This window comes from Onychostoma macrolepis, chromosome 10 (genome assembly GCF_012432095.1).
Source record: "Onychostoma macrolepis isolate SWU-2019 chromosome 10, ASM1243209v1, whole genome shotgun sequence".
Lineage (NCBI taxonomy): Eukaryota > Metazoa > Chordata > Actinopteri > Cypriniformes > Cyprinidae > Onychostoma > Onychostoma macrolepis.
Window position 1 is genome coordinate 18,578,321 of NC_081164.1, and position 19,329 is coordinate 18,597,649.

General features: G+C 34.8%; 3 protein-coding genes across 7 annotated transcripts in view; 1 reads left to right on the forward strand and 2 right to left on the reverse strand.

The window, feature by feature from the left end:
* Positions 1-1,295: 1,295 nt before the first annotated feature.
* alox5ap (arachidonate 5-lipoxygenase-activating protein) lies at positions 1,296-5,366 on the forward strand. Its single transcript, XM_058789244.1, has 5 exons — positions 1,296-1,656; positions 1,854-1,941; positions 2,754-2,824; positions 3,352-3,433; positions 3,789-5,366. Exons 1-5 carry the CDS (start codon positions 1,518-1,520, stop codon positions 3,949-3,951), a joined length of 543 nt encoding a protein of 180 aa, XP_058645227.1. The 5' UTR covers positions 1,296-1,517; the 3' UTR covers positions 3,952-5,366.
* Positions 4,075-7,584, reverse strand: LOC131548149 (uncharacterized). Of its 5 annotated transcripts, XR_009273099.1 has the most exons (7): positions 7,264-7,584; positions 7,018-7,148; positions 5,816-5,931; positions 5,649-5,717; positions 5,547-5,562; positions 5,355-5,470; positions 4,075-4,426 (listed from the first exon to the last, which is right to left on the reverse strand). XR_009273099.1 is itself a non-coding variant. In XM_058789234.1 (6 exons), exons 1-6 carry the CDS (start codon positions 7,572-7,574, stop codon positions 5,406-5,408), a joined length of 708 nt encoding a protein of 235 aa, XP_058645217.1. In that variant the 5' UTR covers positions 7,575-7,584; the 3' UTR covers positions 4,075-5,405. The 5 variants fall into 5 exon arrangements, 3 of the variants coding, with proteins under 3 accessions (XP_058645217.1, XP_058645218.1, XP_058645216.1); XR_009273098.1 differs by having other exon boundaries at positions 5,547-5,717; XM_058789234.1 differs by having other exon boundaries at positions 4,075-5,470.
* A 3,497-nt stretch (positions 7,585-11,081) lies between these two features.
* The window catches only part of nipblb (NIPBL cohesin loading factor b), a 31,915-nt gene continuing 23,667 nt past the window's right edge, over positions 11,082-19,329 (reverse strand). Inside the window, exons 39-48 of the mRNA XM_058789245.1 lie at positions 16,586-16,676; positions 16,319-16,492; positions 16,015-16,205; positions 15,826-15,933; positions 14,751-14,951; positions 14,456-14,602; positions 13,544-13,872; positions 13,254-13,428; positions 12,278-12,454; positions 11,082-12,187 (exon numbers count right to left, since the gene is read on the reverse strand). Of these exons, the coding sequence (XP_058645228.1) occupies positions 11,822-12,187; positions 12,278-12,454; positions 13,254-13,428; positions 13,544-13,872; positions 14,456-14,602; positions 14,751-14,951; positions 15,826-15,933; positions 16,015-16,205; positions 16,319-16,492; positions 16,586-16,676 (1,959 nt within the window). The 3' untranslated portion in view covers positions 11,082-11,821. The remainder of the gene's footprint in view (positions 12,188-12,277; positions 12,455-13,253; positions 13,429-13,543; positions 13,873-14,455; positions 14,603-14,750; positions 14,952-15,825; positions 15,934-16,014; positions 16,206-16,318; positions 16,493-16,585; positions 16,677-19,329) is intronic.

Genomic DNA, 19,329 nt, shown 5'->3' on the forward strand with positions numbered 1-19,329 from the left:
TTTCCCCGTTTTCCATGATCTGTATATTGTAAACAACTCTCATATTTTAATTGAGCCTCTCCTTTGGTGCAGTAGTGCTTTTTGCTTGCAGTCGAGCATTTGCTGCAAAATATTAATACTGTTGGACCAAGAGCATCCATTGCCTCATTCAAAATAAAATATTAGAATAATCATTATGATCATTACAATATTCAAGTGACCATGTCACAACTAAAACGAAACCAAAAGAGTCCATTTTTAATTGAGCATGGAAAATGTGAATGCAAAGAGCTTCATTTTGTTCATATTTTGGTCCACATAAAAAGGTCTGAATTTGGTTATTTTAAAGAGTGTGAAAACAAGTATTTAGACACCTGAATATAAATGTATTATCGTTGTAATAAAGTATCAAAACAAATGCCATTTGTTTTAAAGAAATACTAGCATAAGCACAACAATCAATTAAAAGCTTACAAAATTAAATTTGTTGGGTATTGAATTAAACAGACAAATTGTTAAAAAGAATGTTTTGGTTACTTTCTGGTTGTCAAACTGCAGAAATGTTGCCTGTTTATTATTAAAATGAGGAACAACACAGATGGTTATTCTGTTGGGACATCTGTGTGAATTTGAGGAAAACTTGCCTCATAGATCCACAAAAAAAGAGAGCAGTTGGTTAAGAATAAGTATCTCAAAATTAAGTTGTGAAAAAAGCTCCATCATAATTTGTTTGCATATTGTTTGATGTCAAAACAATTTTTTAATCTAATGCAATCAAATGCTGATGTCTTACAGTGTTGCTTAAATTAAAAGTCAACTTACTGTCTGCTAATTTATTCAACATATAATATACTGACAGCTGAAATATCAGAGGTGAAGTTCATCTTTTCTGTTTGAGTTATAGCAGTTTCAAACCTGAAACAGCACAGCAACAATATATCAACTAAATTACTTCAACAAGTTTTAGGCATATACAACATTAAGTTTACTCTTTATATTAAGTGTTTAAATAAAAAAGTACCAATACCATTAGGTCTGTTGGCTGGTTCAGAGCAGATGTCATCAGTCCTGAATATGGCAGTCTGAAAATGCCCATTTTTAGTTGTTTCCCTTATTTGACAACCATTTCAGTAGATTGAGACACTGTTAATGAGCTGTTGAGTTGATTCAGGTGTGTCATATTAAAGAGACACCCAAAATACGCAGTGCTTGGTGACATCCAGAACCAAGACTTAAGAGTTGAAGACAAGATGAAACCAGCAAAGACCTGCAAAACTGCTTCAGCCAGCAGAGGGCAGTGTTTAACACCGAGGCCGTCACTCAAGACTCAGACTCAGATGCTTAAACTTTATTTTGTCCAAAAATACCAGTTGACACTAGGATGAGCTGTGAAATGGAAAATGCAGCTATACTAGGAGCAAGTTTTCTACACTCAGATATTTAGTTTCAAAAAGCACAAACTGTGCTATTTCACCATGAAGCAGAAGTGATGGTGTTTTAGTGAACCTCCCATCAGGAAATGCATCAGTTTAGTGGCGATGTTATCTGTGATGCTAAAAATTATCAGACGGCATTCTGAGGCAGACCCGCAGTGCACACTTGAGATCATGTATGTTACAGTGATGGACAACATTTTCTTACTTGTGCTGGTCACTCTTCTCAGCGTCGTTCAGAATGGTATGACATTTAGACTTTATTATTTTATTTTGTATAATTGAAAGATGTTTATGTAGAATGTGTATGCAAATTATCTTTGAACATATTGTGCTGCGTTTTTACAACTACCAGAAATTAGTCCATAATGTAGCCTAAATATACAAGCGCATGCATTAAACTAATATGTCCAGTCTTTAATCTATTAACTTCTCCTCTAGTGTTCTTCGCCTTAAAGGTTGAGAAAGAGTGCACCGGTCAACATTCTAAGCATCATTCTGCAGTGTTTGAGCGCTTGTCTTGTGCGAAGTGAGTAATATCGACTCGAGCTTCTCCACTCTAGAATTTGACTGAAAAAGTAACTTATTTTAAGCGCCAAAAGCGCTTTTTATAGAGAGAGATAAATAATCTGTTTATGAAATAGTGTTGGTAGTAGCTTATTTTGCATAACAGCTCGAAATTTTCCTGTTGTTCTGGAAACTAACTTCCTCGTTTATTTACATAATCTTAATGTTGCAAAAGGGTTGCACTGGTCTTTCTGTCTTGTATACTGAAGGCCTATATAGCGGTACATTTCATTTTTCACTTATTTAAAGTTTCTCATGAAGTCTACGTTAATGTAAATGGGCTCATTTTAAGTCAGTTATGAATGTGAATATAAGGGGGAAAAGGTAGAAAAAAATATTCTAACGTTCAAAATGTGGTAGTATCCTTATGTATTGCACAGTAAATTATATGATTTCCTCAAGTAAAATTTAGATCAGGTGGATGAGACCTGTATTTTAAAAAATTATTTATTTTTATTATTATTTTTTCAAATATGCAAAATAAACCAAACTGACAGCATTATTATCAGTTGCATATTTAGACTGTTGGATTCTGGTTTGGTAGTTTATCAGTTTAGTTGCTAACATAAAGTGTCATTAACCACCGCCAAAGAGGAAGTAACAGCTCTTTCACAATATTTCTAAAAGATACATGGAAGTACTACAAGAAGAACTGACAGCACATCCTCAGTTTGGTCAAATGAAATGCCAGAATTGCCTGATAGAGTTAGTTCTGAAGCTGTATGAAAGTGTTATCAGTTAATAAAATAGTTTATGTATGTACTGTTTTCTCAGTCGAAACTGCATGGACACGTACCCCACATTTCTGGCAGTACTGTGGTGCGCTGGTATCTGCCTCAGCCAAGGTACAATTCAATTCATCACATTTGTCATAAAATAAAAATAAAAATATATTTAAAAAGTCAGTTAAGTGATCGAGTTAAATGAGCACATAAGCAATATTTTTAGAAGTGAAAGTGCCTTTGTTATTTTCTGTTTTTATTTTTTTTATTGGAATATACAAAATACAATGAAAGAGCAATATTAATAAATCTATACATTCCTTTTTTCTATTAACAACTACTAAGGGTGGACACTTCTGTGTTATTTTTAACGTTCACTACAATAAAGTAACCAGAGAAAATACCCCTTTGTAACGTAGTAGAAATGATTTGCATTTCCTGGCTAATAATTTCTGTTATCACACATGTGCAAATATTTGTCTACATAAAACTTTTCTCTATTTTTGAATACCACTGAAAGAGTAGGCTAATTGTGTTGCTAAGAAACCAACGCATATATAATAAAAGTCAGCCCTAATAAAATACCTGTACCATAACTTTCTTGGAAATTCTCTGATATAATTGAAATAAGAAAACCCTTTTTGTTACAGCTCCAGCTGCCTTTTCTGGCATTATCTACCTTGTGGTCCGGCAGAAGTACTTTGTTGGCTACATGGGGCAGACTTGCCAGAGGTAAGATTTTTAAATCCATAACTATGACCAAATAAGGCCTTTTAAACATCAAATATATGTTTTCTTGTGCTAAAGCAGCATTACAGTCAACTGAAGCATCTTCATCTGAGGTTCCTTACCTTAAAACTACATGAAACACAGACAAATGTGGGTTGTTCTGCATTCCATCAGCATTAGATGTTGCCAATGTTAATCTCAATACAAATAGGCTATTAGTCATTGAACCATTGCAAATTTATGATTTGGGTAGAAGTGATAAGATCACTTTGAGGTTTCAACCATGTGTTGTAACCCAACCGTATTTCACACACACACCCACACTTGTTAACCGATATTCTGCTTGTATGCCTGACAGCACTCCTGGCTTCCTGTTCGGGAAACGCATTCTCTTCTTCCTGTCACTCATGTGTGTCGTGGGAATCATAAATCACCTGCTGCTCACCTATGGTGACAGTGACTACAAAGAGTACATCCAGACCATCACCAAAGCAGCGTCAACACTTTTGCTTTTGCCCTGAACTGTGCCAGACAGATTTTTCTGCAGCTGAAACAGTAGTGCAAACACATCAGCATAGATAAACTCTTTCGGTTAATGGTTTTTCAGTTAGTCAGAGGATGTGGCAAGAACAGTGCATTCACAGTGATGGTCACAGAGGCATTTAATTGCAATATGATGTGTACATATTACAAAGCTTTACAAAACAACAAAAGAAGACTGTTTTTACTGTAAATATACCAGTATATGGTATTTGAAGAAATGTTTTAAATGGGTCATTTCATGCTTTAGTTTTTTCATTGAGGTCAACATGTAAGGTTAGGAAAGATTTCTCAAAAAAATGTTTCATTTCACACCTCTCTCTGAGCGTTAGATTTAAAGGGTCAGTTTTTTGTTACTGTGCCTTTAAAAATGCCAAGTTCTGCTCATGCACCGGATTCCAGGTTTCCTGTTGTGTGAAATATAGTTCAGCAAAATCCTCAGCCTCTTTGCAAAATCTGCATTACGTGACAGGGAAACAAAATAAATAGTGATGAAATGTCAGACTGAAATTATCAGGGTATAACTGCACATAGGGCTGGGCGATATGGCCTAGAATTATCACGATAAAATGTTCATATCAATCGATAACGATAATTATCACGCTAAATTTCAAATCTTTTATTACCTCATTTTTATTTGTTCAAATGTAATTATTCTGACTGTTTTAGTTTTATTAACCACTGGTTGTAAATTTAAATAAACACTTAGCTTAATCACAAAAAATAAATGTAATTATATTCCCTTACTCCGTTAATACATTTAATTCATGTCTACGTTAATAATAGCATAACATTTCTTCTGATTACCCCACATTTCTGCCACAATACCATGGTGCAGTTAGTACTACTACAGTAAATCCATGGTAAATGATGGCGATTTGTAGATTGAAACGCCTTCTGACTGTATCGTTGCACAGTGTTTCAATAATTACGTCACAATAATTATCATTATCGTTTTATCGCCCAGCCCTAACTTTGCACGTTTCTATTGATTCTCTGCAAGTATATGCAGAGCTGTAGGTGCTACACACAGCCAGAAACAGCACAAGAAATGTGTAAACTTTAGAGCGTAACCTGATGTTAGATAATGTATCTATTTGTTTGGCTTGATTTCAGTTATCCTAAAAGATAAAGAGAATTTTTATTCCTCATGATATGACCTATTAAAACAATGAATGGAACACATTCGGGCGCTTTTGCATAGAGTGACCCATTTAAAAAAAGTATTGTAAAATCTTGAGTTTGCTAGTTTACAATGTGAGGATTTATAAAATTGACCTATATGCTTTAACAGAATTATAATTAAGATTAAGTTCCAGTGATCGCCATTTCTTTATGATTTTTTGTATTACTGCTGACATGAGCAAAATAAAGTTTTATTTACAGTAAAATTGTTCTTTAAGGTGCATTAATCATCTGTGCAGGGCTTCAGTTTTCAGTAGATATTTGCTGTTTCATACATCATTTTGGGTGTTGATCTCATCTTCCATGGTAAGAGACCTGCAAAATCAGATTTCTAGTCATAGTCTCAGTACTAGAAATCATCAGAGAGGTCTGCTTATTTATTAAAACACACCTTGAACTGTCGTTTGCTGCAGCCGAACCAGTAGGGAAAGTCAAAAAGCGCATCAGAACGGTACTTGATGGTGAAATGTGTGTCTTTCCAGATGGGTTTTACCTTTTCTACATCAACAAGGATTTGAAAACTCTCACCGACCCATCCCTGTAGCGGAGCACTAACGTCAACCTTAAAAAAATATAAATATATTTATTTGAATTCATTTTTTACATTTCCAGAAAAAGGACACTAAATTTGTCCATCATACATCATTAAAAAAAACTCACATCAACTGTATAACTTTCTCCAGCAACAGATGAAATAGTCATGTCTAAGCCTCTCTCCATCTCCCATCTGATCATTGGATGACTGCCGTTGATCGCCACCACATAATACCCAAGAACTGTGGACAATAATAATAAGGGTGAGGCATTTGACTTTACAAATACAGTATACAGTGGGGTGCCAAAGTTTAATGATACCTTCCCTGTTGACACTGTGACACATAACTACATTGCATTTCCTGTTTTGATCAATTTTTACAACTGTAGTGTTTACTAATATATCACTGATATTAGTAACATTACTATTAATCACCATAAATATCGGTTCAAGTCCATATTAAACACTATATTAAATTATTTATTTACATTTCAGTCAAGTAGTTATGCCAATAAAATTATTTTTTATTAAATAATAATTTTATTTAAAAAGATTACAAATTATTTTACTGTAATTCTACATTATTTTTCATCAATTTTAGACCAAATGTTTTTTATTTTGAACTTGATTTTGTTCTGAACATTTTAAACAGGCCTTGTTTATGAAAATTGGCCATTGAAATTGCAATTTATTCTCCAAACCTCTATGCCATTATTATTGGATCCTAACCCAGCATCTTAAGCCACAGGTGGAGAAAAACCCTGGATGGATGGCCAGTCCATCACAAGGCTCACACATAGATTTTAAGAAAGATTTTTATTGAATTTCTCTTCCTTTAATATAGCAAAGGTAAAAACGAGAGGTGAAAATGTTCAGTTTTACTGAACATATATTAGCATAATCAATGGCACAGTTTAACTTCATGTGGCTCAACTTATTACCCTCTCTCTAGGCTCAACTGACCCCTCGCTGGGGGCAAGTTGAGCCAAGAGACCACTTTTTTTCTTTTTTGGAAAGCCATATTTTGAAAGTGATTTATTTTAGATCCAAAGTGATTATTCCCAAAGATGCACCATATCCTGAAATTCATGTACATATTTAAGTTGGACCATGTTGTATATAAAATTCAAGAAAGATCCCTTTTTCAGAACACTGTTTTTAAAAGATAATTGTCATTTTAATATACACTTATTAATAGATTATTTTATGTATGTATACACACACACAACACACCACTCTCCTCCGTTTATACGTAAACACATTAATTTACAGAAGCAGGTCAAAGACTTTCACTATGTGAAATATTAATAATAATAATAAATCCTACCTGGAACATCTCTGTTTCTCTTTTCTTCAACCTTTGTTTTGGTGCATGCAGACACCAGGATGTATATTGTTTTTGAGGTTAGTCGTCGTCTCAAATCTGTGTACTCTCCCAAAGTACGTACTATGACTTTCCTGAAATGGCCAAGAAGATTTACAAAAGCACGCTATGTTTTTTTTTTTTTTTTTACAAAAGCACGCTATACCTAAACCCGCATATTGTCATAAGACGTTATTTAAATCCATTTACCTTCCTGGAGAATTACAGAAAATCACTTTCCCCTTGCTAGACTGGATCTCATCGATGAACACGCAGCTGTTCTCCTGATCCCACTTCACGACTCTGCAGCCCGCGCGACTCTCGACAGTGAATCCACGAGGAGGGCTTTTCACAAACGACTCCAGCTCAATAACGTCCATAACAAAACCCGAATTCACGTTTCTCCGCATTTTCTGTCTTTTGTAACTTCTCGAGGACAAACCCGAGCGTTCGTACAGCGCGTGAGTCGCCCTTCGCTTTGGTTTGGTGGGCGTGGCTGGTTTGTAAGCCAACTGAGTCATGCAGACAGTAGTCCAGAAACGTTACAGAGCAGCTTAACATTATGACGGGAAGTTTGAGTTTTATCACCTGTTATACTGATTTGGCGGGGTTAAGTGACCCAGGCGTCCTAATTTAAAACACACTCACTCACACAGACATATGTGTTTTATATCATGGTAAATGGAGTGATTTAGTTCCTTTCCTATTAGTCACATTCAAAGTAGGTCGTTTAAACTCCAGTAGTCAAATAGCATTTTCCTGAGGGAACTGTTACTGCAAGAATTTTCAATCGCTACTGTGTCGGAAAAAACTACTTAAACTAGTTCAAGATGGTTTGCAGACTACCAGGATGGTTTTTAGAGAGTTTTGGGTGATTTTTAGGCTAGAATAGGCTTGTTTAATACTTTTAAATTGATTATAGAGTCAGTTTTACATTAGCCATAAAAATCCCCATATTTTTCTGTTTCCCCACAGAATTAGTTTCCGCTTACTTAACCAGTTTAAGTGGTTATGGGTTAAACAGACAGCTGGTTGAGACCTGGTTAACCACAAAACAGCTTGAACTGATTGACCAAATTGTAGACTGTACTTGGTATGACTTAGACTTTCCAGTGAAGTAAAAAAAAAAAGTTGCTGCAGTAATGTTATGGTAATGTTATGGTAATGTAATGTTCTTTTCCGTTTTTATTTTTTAATATGATTTATCCTGGTTCCAGTTGGCCTGATTAAGACATGGGTCATTCCTGTTATACAGTGACTTTTCTGTCTCTATGATTTACTTACTCATATTTTCTCTAAAATAGCCACATATTTATAAGAAATTGCTTAAATGATACATATTAGGTCTACTTTATCACTTAAACAGAGATAATAGACATTAAAAATATTATTTAGTTTTTTTTACACACCTTTTTATTGATACATGCGTTCAGTTTTATCATGTCCTCAGTGCAAAGTAATCAATTTCTATTAGAAATATAAACCATGAAATTATAAAAATCTCAAAATATTTGTAAATTATGTTATGGACTAGGCTAAACTTCATTTAATCATACATATAAATCATGTGAAACAATTTTTTTTTAATTTTTTTTTTTTACAATATTCTTCATTTACCATGTCCCTAAAGTCATCTTCCACCCTGTTAATATGTACTCCTTGCCTTCCAAAATAGACTACAATTCCACTGAGATCATTTTCAGGAAGTGATATTGTTTATTTTTTCCACTGGAATTCAACTGTACAAATGGAGGTACGTGTTAACTCTCACTCCTACCTTTTTTTAAAAGTTTTTGAAATGTTATCCTGCTTGTCACACTCTTAAAGTTCCACCCTGTTAGGCTATATTATGGAGAATGTTTGTCCGATCAAAAAAATATAAAAATCATATCTGACATAGTTATAAAAGTTATGTTCATCTGTAGAAGGTTAGAAAATTAATGTTGATCGCTCAAAAAACTACAGCTAATTTAGCTCAAAATTTTCCACCCTGTTAGGTCTATAAACCTATCAGGGTGGAAATTCTAATAGAATAAATAGTATTTATTGTATACTGCAAATTAATCTACCTCCATAAAACTTTTGAGTGGTAATGTACATGAATACAATTTCGCCAGCACCTGACCAACTATTACTAACACTTTCCTATTCCATCTATTTATAAAAAAAAAAAAAAAAACCCTAGCTATATGTACTGTGCTGGGCTAACTGAAACTTGTCATGGCACTTGTATACTGCTGCACTCTCGATGGTCTAATTGCTTCTATTGTTCTCATATTGTACGTCGCTTTGGATAAAAGCATCTGCTAAATGATTAAATGTAAAATGTAAATGTAAATACAATTGTATATATGTACACTACTGCTCAAATGTTTTAGATCAGCAAGAATTTTAATGTTTTTAAAAGAAGTCTCTTCTGCTCACCAAGGCTTCATTTATTTGATCAAAAATACAGCAAAAACAGTATTATTGTGAAATATTTTTACAGTTTAAAATAACTGTTTTCTATTTGAATACATTTTAGAATGCAATATTTCTGTGTTGGTAAAGCTGAATTTTCAGCATCATTACTACAGTCTTTAGTGTTACACGATCCTTCAGAAATCATTCTAATATGCTGATTTGTTGATATCAATGTTGAAAACAGTTTTGTACAATTTTTTTTTTTTTCAAGATTATTGATGAATAGAAATTTCAAAAGAAAAGCATTTATCTGAAATAGAAAGCTTTTGCAACATTATAAATGTATATACTGTCACTTTTGATCACTTTAATGCATCCTTGCTGAATAAAAATATTCATTTCTTTCCAAAAAATCTTTATTTTTATCAATTATAAATAAATAAAAAAATGATAATTTCTTATGTCTGTCCTCTCTAATTTGTTATTATTTCTCTAGCCACCTTTTGTATTGTGCAGTTCCATACATTACATATGGCAAACCATGCAGGACAATGACGGAAAGCTCATTTGCTGTTCCACCCTGTTAGACAAGTAATTTTAAAGAAAAATTTGAAAGCAACATTAAATGTTTGGCATACCTGTGTCTTATTTTGTGAGGTGAGGAGCATTACCAGCATATATATGTTTTTGAGCAAAATTTTTATATTATTTACCATCCTGTTGGCAAAAATGGGCACAAAAAAGTACCTGTTCTTGATAATCAAGACATATTCTATTCATTAATAATTGTTTTGTTTTTGTTTCAAGAATAAAAAATACCATTATGGCATAAGGGACATATACTATCTTATTATTGCTCATTATTGTTTAACATTTACATTATTCAAATTTTGTGATAACTATGTATATGTCCCTAGCAGGGTAGAATCCATTCACAGCGAATGTCTGAACAATATACCCATAATTATTATTTTTTAAGTCACTGAGCTTGACCAGTATGTGTTCCATATAGTTAAACATGTCACTATTTTGGTAGAACGCTAAAAACATGAAAAACATAACTTTTTTTCCAAACATTATGAAGCCAAAATGTTACCGGATACCAGGAATGACCCACATCTAAATCAAGTGTTAAAATGGTTAACACATTTTTAACCTACCCTAAACCTTCCTATTTATCAAAGAATCCGAGAAAAAATGGATCACAGCTTTCACAGAAATATGAAGCAGCACAACTGTTTTCAACTTTGATAATAATAATATGAAATGTGTCTTCAGAAGCAAATGAATACTTGAGCGCTAAATCAGCATATTAGAAAACTTTCTGAAAGATCATGTGACTAATGACTGGAGTAATGATGGCTAAAAAAGCTTTGCCATCACAGAAATAAATACAATTTTAAAATAGAAAACAGTTGTTGTAATAGTATTTCACAATATTACTCTATTTTTGATCAAATAAATGCAGCCCTGTGAGCATGAGACTTCTTTCAAAAATCTCTTGAATGGTAGTGTATACATACATGAATCTTAACATTCACGCATAAAATAAAATCTCCAGCTGACACAACACTTTCAAAAACGTTAACATCAAAAATCAAAGTCAAACGCAAACCAGACAAGTAACAAAGAGAAGTAAAAAATTTATTGCAGTATTTGCTCCTCCACACATGCTGGGGGTCCCTTGTCCCGCTGTGGGGTGTAGAGACCCAAACCCTGACCCAATACATCAAAATCTACATTTACAAAAAACCCTCCCTTCATGTAGGCGACAGATACTGCATGCTCTGCTTTCAACTGAATAAATTATGTCCAGGAGACTCCATTTTACAGCACAAAAGAAGTAGAACATAAAGCAGAGGAGATGTTTCAAAGTTTATTTCCCTGGAAACTGAGCTAAGCTAAAGAAATCCATCCGGTGCTAGGTTAAACTCCAAGGTCACTTTATTAAGAACATCAACAGACTAATTTCCAACATTCACTTTAGGTTTATTTCTTTAAACAGTTTTTTTTTTCGTCAGAGATATAAACATTTTTTGTTTCTGTTTTGTGTTAAACTATGATACAGTGGAGGGGGGAAAAAATTCAAACAACCAAGTTGCTGCACAACAGCGAAGGAGCTCCGTTTCTTTCTTTTCCATTTAACTTAAAAGATGTACAGGAATCACATCTACATTTCCAAACAGACCACACTTTTAAAATCGGCGTTCTTTAGTTCGACCAGTTCCTGCCTTGGATCTTAAAACCTGTGAGTCTGTAGTACTCTTTTCTCTGCGACTTAAGTTTACAAAACGTTAAATCCTGATGAAGTTTGGCTGCTGAGAGTCTGTTGGGTGTAACAGTTCCAGAGTTATTACAGATTTAATTAGCTGGAAGTTCCTTCCTTGGCTGCGTACAGTGAACGTAAAGTCTGCACTACTTTGTTGGACAGTTTGTGTGCGCTCGTCAAGGCAATTTTCTTGTAAATAATGTCAGACTCCTTTATAGTGTCCACCCAAGGCACCAGTTTACGTCCGTTGCGTTTCTTGGCCTCTGCCCAGGTGCCGGAGTACGATCCGGCCATCCAGCGAATGCTGTAGCCTGTGCTTGTCTTCTGAATAACGCGCGCTATCTGCGGCCGGTCCTTGTACTTGGGGCAGCGGATAGCGATGACGTCCTTGGCTTCTACCGTTTCGTTCATGTGACCTGATGCCTCTGCGGAATCTCCGCCTCTTCTGGATTTCCGTGACGACTAGAAGGGAACAAAAACACGCCGTTTTAAAGTGACGGTAACGTTAAGACATCGAGAATTGAATGAAAACATCAGCATCAGATTTCTTACCCCAGGAGCCTTTTCGTCCGCATCACTATCGTCGTCGTACGAGTCAGCAGCATTATTCTTGGGACTGGAGCCTCCTAGTAGAGCATTGATGGCTTTATTTCTGGCGTGGAGACTGGCTGAAGCGTCCCCTTCCTCATCTTCCTCATCTGGGTCCAAATGCTCCATTAGTACCTTAAACTGTGGAATAAAAAAACATTTAGAGATGGTCAGTTTGATTCATTTTTGTGAATCAGTTCAAACTGTCCATTTTAATAATTCAATTCAAGACAATTCAATGAGCTGTTTGTGTCTATACTAAAAAAATGTTCATATTAAAATGTCTTCAATTGTTATTTTAGTATTATTTATATAGTATTCTAATATTAATTATTGTGTTAAACTATCTTTTATTTTTATATATTCAGTTTTCATTTTAAATAGAAAAAAAAAATCTATTTAGCCAAATTTTTATAACCTTAAAAAAAAAAAAAAAGTATTTATTTAAAAATGTATATTTTATTCAAGCTTTATTTCAGAAAATTATTTTTAATAGATTGTTTAGTTAACAATATCAATACTGGCTTTTCCTTTTTTTTTTTTAAATGTTATAAAGCATATAAAACAATTCATATTTTCATATTATGCATATATTAAATTATTAAATCACTCTTCTTCACTGTCTTTTAATTAAATAACATTATTAATGCTTAAAAAATGGGATGATATTAATTATGATTAATTATTAAAAATGCCCTAATTATTTGCCTGGAAAAACAACAACAACAAAAAAACAATAAAACTTAAAAATGAAGAAAAGATTAAATTACAGCTTTAAGCAATTTTCAAGTTATGTTAGAGCAAATAAAAAATAAACGGATGAAAAGACGACTGATTTTTTTTTTTTTTTTAATATACTATTATATATATATATATATATATATATATATAAAAAATGTCATTAAATCTAAAACTCTAAAAAGAAAATCAGAATGTTTACATCTAAATACTGTCTGACGACTCTCCTCTTGACATCGTAAGTAAGATCTGCATTGGTCAGGTTGTTCGATAGGTAGTCCAGTGTCTGCCGTGGGTTGAAATGCACATTGCCCTTCCTGTTTACAGCCTTATCATAAACCTTTGCAGACTCCGTAGGCGAGTACTTCTGAATTTTACTGCAGGAAGAGACAAAGAGGCGTTTGTTAAGGAGCCAGTGACCACAGTGAACATTAACACATTACATCGGTTATGTCAGACCAGAATGCATTTGGAGCAGCGGGTAAAGCTCACCTGTCAGAGAAGCCGTAGAGGTTCTTAAGGTGCTGCTTGAGCATGAGGAGCAGCAAGATGCCCTGAGAGGCGTTGGCAAAATCCAATAAGGGCTCGGGGTTGTCAGGTAGACGTTGCATGACCTTGTCCACATCCTCCAAGTCGAGGTCTGAATCTGAGTCAGAGTTCACTGCAGCGGATCGTCTGGATTTCTTGGGCCGACGGATGACATCATCGCTGCTATCGCTATCACTGCTGCTTCCTCTGCTACTCTCATCCTCTTCCTCAGAGCCATATTTTTTCCCTCTTTTTTTCTTCTTTTCCCGTGGTCTAGGCTCTTTTAGCAAAGACTGTAATGCGAGGCAAGATTGTTAGAAAACTGAATGTCAGCGCTTGAAAAAAAAAAGGGTGGTGCAACCAAAATATTATCAAAATTTACTAATTTTAAAAGCTGTTATTATTAAAAGTACTAAAAATCATTTGTTAAATGAAATAAAGCTATATATTGAATGAAAAACTTTAACTTACGCCGAAGTAATCAAAATGAATAAAACTAAAACAAATAACATTTAAGCCAAATAATTAAAATAAAATGAATAAAACAAACAAAAATAATAACAATGACAAATGCATGCATGGCTGCGTGCAAAATTGTACAAATTTTTGTTGTTGGTTTTAAAATAAAAAATCTTGATTTAACTGTGGATTTAATAATTCAACATTGTAACATTTCTGCATGATTTTTATTTACTAGATTTAATCAACAGGTAGAATGTGGCAAAAATAAGGGCATTTTAAGGGCAAGGAGGTGGATATTTGTATTTTATACTACCCCTTTTCATACCACATTAATTTGATTTCTATCATATATAATAGAAGTTAGAGTAAAAGGATAGAAATTCAATACAGTGAGCGGTGGAAAAAGCAGCACACCTCTTTGAAGGACTGCAGCAGGTTGCTGCCGGACACAGATAGTGTGATGTCTACATGGTGCATGATGAACAGCGGCTCTTCCTGACTCTGATATGGGAAGCAGGCGAGATTGTCTGCGATATACAGCAGCGTGTTCACATCTGACTTCTGCATGGGAAGAAAACAAAATGGCATTATTTAAGAAACACAGGCCACTCAAAATGCTGACAGGTATAGAAAAGAAGAAACTGTAGCTACAGAAGAAAGATGGTAATCACCAGAGTGACATAATGCAAAACATTAAAAAAACACTGACCGTGTTGTCATCAAACAGGTTGAGTAGTGAGATGAGGAAAGCCCTGCGGTGTTGTCTGTTTCCGCGCACCATGGTGTAGAGGTGAGAGCAAAGAGCCGCGTTTGTCTCATCCTGGCGGAAACCCCTGATTACTGCGTCCTTTGAATCCACGATGGCTTGCTGCACCTGATAGGACATCTTCATCCCCGCCACAGCCTTCATCTGTTTGAACGGCATATATGGCCAGGGTTATTTTAGTATAACTGACATATTATAATTTTTATTAATAATTGCAATTAATCTGGTAACATTTTACAATAGGGTTCATTAGTTAACATAACTAAGAATGAACAACACTTCTACAGCATTTATTAATCTTAATTAATGTTAATTTCAGCATTTACTTATGCATTATTAAAATTTGCGTGTTTGTTAACATTAGTTAATGCACTGAACTAGCATGAAACAACAATGAATGAGTGTATTTTTATTAACATTAACAAAGATTTACAAACAGGGTAATAAATGCATTGTTAACTAATACATTAACTGTAAATGACACCTTACTATAAAGTGTTGCCATTAATTTTTATATTTTATAATATAATTTAAATTTTCAATTATATTTATGTTTATATTATATGTTTTCATTTTCATTTTAGTTAATTAAAGTTTATTACTCTGATGTGTGGTTGTATACCAGGCAAGTTCTTATTTTCAGTAACAACCTGGCATATTTATATATGTGTGTGTGTGTGTATTTTACTTCGGCTTTAGTTAGTTATTTTAGTACATCAAGTTAACCAACTAAAACTAAATGAAAATGATGCTTTGGCAACTTTGAAATAAAACGTAAAAAAATATTTTATTTTAGAATCGGTCGTTGATTTTAACACTTGTTAGCAACAGCTAAACAGTTTTGGTTTAAAAATAATGGGGTTCATTTTAAAAAAGTCAATTGTTTCTATATTAATTTCATTAACTTTTATTTCAGGTAACACTTTTTAATGGTTTTAGCCTAATGCACCTAATGTATTAAAATTTCTTGCAGCATCATACATGACAAATGCATGTTAGTTGTTAAAAATCCACATACGTGAATGAATCCCGTGTATTTCTTGTCAATCTCCACCAGCTGTTGATCAGCTTTATTCCTCATTGTGGGTTCCAAGTCGGTTCCCATTGCGATAAGATACGGAACGCACTGATGGAGGAGGAAACAAGCCAGTTAAACTAAAGGCTCTTTCAGTCCGGCGTTAGGAGAGTTTTTGTTGAGGACACATACCTGTACAGGATGAATGAGGCCTTGGCTGAGCGTCAGGGCGATTACATTGAGGGCAAAGTGCCTTACGCTGGATTGCGTGTGGAAAAAGCTCTCCAGCACCTGCTTGAGGTAGAGCTGCATGATAGAACTGCTCATGCCAGATGAGATGTCACCCATCTCCTTCAGGTCCTCCTGCTTAGACATCTTCTTCCCTGAAAAGACCAAAGACAAAGAATGAGAATAAAAATAGCTGACTGGCTAGCTACTTACCAAGTGGCAGATGCATTGAACACAGACAAGAGCATCCTTTATAAATGACACTCACACTCCCTGTCGGCTTCCTGCATGCGCGAGTCTTCCTCCTGCAGGTATGTCTGCAGGTTCTTTAGCACCTGGATCTTCAGATTCACTGACGTTTTCCTGTCAGCCAGGAGGCAGTTGTAGAGGTTTTTCACATCTAAAGCAAACATTAGCTCTGGATGCTGGATGAGAAGGAAGCCTGGAGAACCAACAGATCACGGTTTTGTTTACCGTGAGTGAAGTGAAAAGGTGAAAACAAGAAATGTAGTGATTATGGAGAGTAAATATTTACCTAGACCAATGATGGCCTTGGTCTGCACCTCCTCATCCTCATTTTTAGTGAAATATAGCAGCAACTCCAGCACTTTGTCCTTTATGACCACCTGAAAGAGAAGAAGACCATTAATCAGACTGGTAAAGGAGTGAATCTTATGAAAACATTTCAAGGTTACATTTGATAAAGTAAATGAAACATATTATAGGGCCATTAAGACATTTTTATATTGTGACATCATATTATGACATTATGCTTAAATGACATTTCCCTCAAAATTCTCATTCTCATAATGTTTCTGGATGTTTCATTTGTGTTATTCTCATTACTGTCACTGTTTTGTGATGGTTGTTTACGAGTCCCTTGTTTGTTCTGAACAGTTAAACTGAGCATTGTTCTTCAGAAAAATCCTCCATGTCCTGCGGAATCTTCAGTTTTCCAGCATCTTTTGCATACGTGAACATTTTCCAGCAGTGACTGTATGATTTTGAGATCCATCTTTTCACACTGAGAACAACTGAGGGACTCGAACAGTCACTGATGCTCCAGAAGGAAACAGATGCATTAAGAGCCGGGGGGTGAAAACTTTTGACCAGGATGAAGATGTCCAAATTTTTCTTATTTTGTTAAAATATCTTTTTTTCCCCCACATTTAGTACTGCCCTTCGGAAGTAACAGAAGATACTTGCATGTTTCCCAGAAGACAAATTAAGTACAATTTACTAGGGATGCCCCGATACCAAACGCCGATACCTCACAGCATGTGATAAGTGCCATATTCAGACAAAGAAACACGACAACAGGCAGCAGAATGGAGTTATTAGAGATTAAGGATGTCTACGAAGCAGATGTATGCAATGAATAATGTTAAACATTCAGTATTAATGCCTTTATAGCTGATGTGCGCGAACTGAAAAGCAAAGCGCTTTGTGGATTGAGCGCGCGCCGGCGCAGATGCGCGAGCTTGTCGAGTGAATATACCTTTCTCACAGACATCACTGGAACGTTTGTAGTTCGGTCGGATATGTCAAAAACAAGTAAGCAAAACAATGTACAAGTTACTTAACGGGAGGGAGAGAGAGATAGAGCGCGCGCGCGCACTTCTGTTGCGTGATCTTTATTGATTGATGTTCGCTCACATAGCATGCATCATTTGGATTAAAACTGAATCGTAAATATAAGAATTTATAGGGGCATTCACTATAAAACAAATCATTTATTTTCAACCTTAAGCATACACGACTTTCTGGCGAAAGTGAAACTATCAGCCTGTGTGAAATGCGCTAGGCTGTACTGTCCATCTCATTCTGCACCAGTACAAATACGTGCGCGCGTTGCGCATGTTTTGCTTGCTTCATGAGTGTTTCTGCATTATATGAGTGGCTTTGGAATATAAATCGCAGCATGTTTCAAATGAAAAGAAAAACGCAACTTCTATTTCTGAAAATATCACAGTTAGGAGATTTATAACGAGTGGTTCCCTGCATTATTACAGCAAAGCGCGTGATTACAGTACTAAGCCACTGCAATGGAGCAGCTCTAATGCAATTAAATTAAAGATGATGTACCATAGAGCAAAAGTAATTAAGTGTGAAAATAACCAAAGGATATACAGTCAAACCAAAAATTATTCAGAGACCAAATGTAATTTTTTATATTTTTTACTAGTGGGTGCAGGACACTATAATTCATTTATGCAAGCGAGGACAGCAAAATAAAGTAAACTGTGACATATTATATCCAAAAATTCTTCATACAGTGGACTACCAATAAAATTTATACAAATTTGTAACCAAAAATTATTCAGACAGAGTCTGGTTTGCATGAACCTGGTTGACAGCATGCCCAGGAGACTACAGGCTGTCATTAAGTCTAAGGGTTGCCTGACAAAGTATTGATAGTTGTGTAAATATTGTCATACTAACAGCTGTCTGAATAATTTTGGTTGATTGTAATCCATCACATACCTTTCTATCAAAATTATCTGACATTATCGAGCTGAATTTGTTCTGACAGAGTTTAACTCTGAGTTCTTGTCATATTTTACTACCATAATCTATAGCGAATAAACTGGTTTGACTGTATCTATTTGATAAATGAAGTTAACCAACTAACATTATACATGCTCTTTTGGTTTCTGTACCCAATATTTAAAAAATGTACAAATGCAATGAAAATATCGGTATCGGTACTCGGTATCGACAAGTACCAAAAATAAAAGTAACGTATCGGGCGAGTACTGGAAAAAGTGGTATCAGTGCATCCCTACAATTTACCTTGATCTGCAAATTCAAAAAGTTTTCACCCCCCGACTCTTAATGCATCGTATTGTGTTCGAGTCCCTCAGTTGTCCTCAGTGTGAAAAGATGGATCTCAAAATCATACAGTCACTGCTGGAAAGGGTTCAAATATGCAAAAGATGCTGGAAAACTGAAGATTCCGCAGGACATGGAGGATTTTTCTGAAGAACAATGCTCATTTTAACTGTTCAGAACAAACAAGGGACTCATAAACAAAAAAAAAACAGCCATAGACCATCCAAGTAACCACAAACAGTATTAAGAACCAAGGGTTCCCAAACGTTTGCAGGGGGGTTATTTTAATAATTTCAGCTATTTTTTTGTCTTGTGGATTAGATGTAAACATCTTTTATGTAAAATATTTTACTCAGGAGAGTAATAAATAAAAAATAACATGCATTTAGTATGATCTCTCTAATTTTGTTAAAATTATTCACATTTTCTGCAAGGGGTTCCCAAACT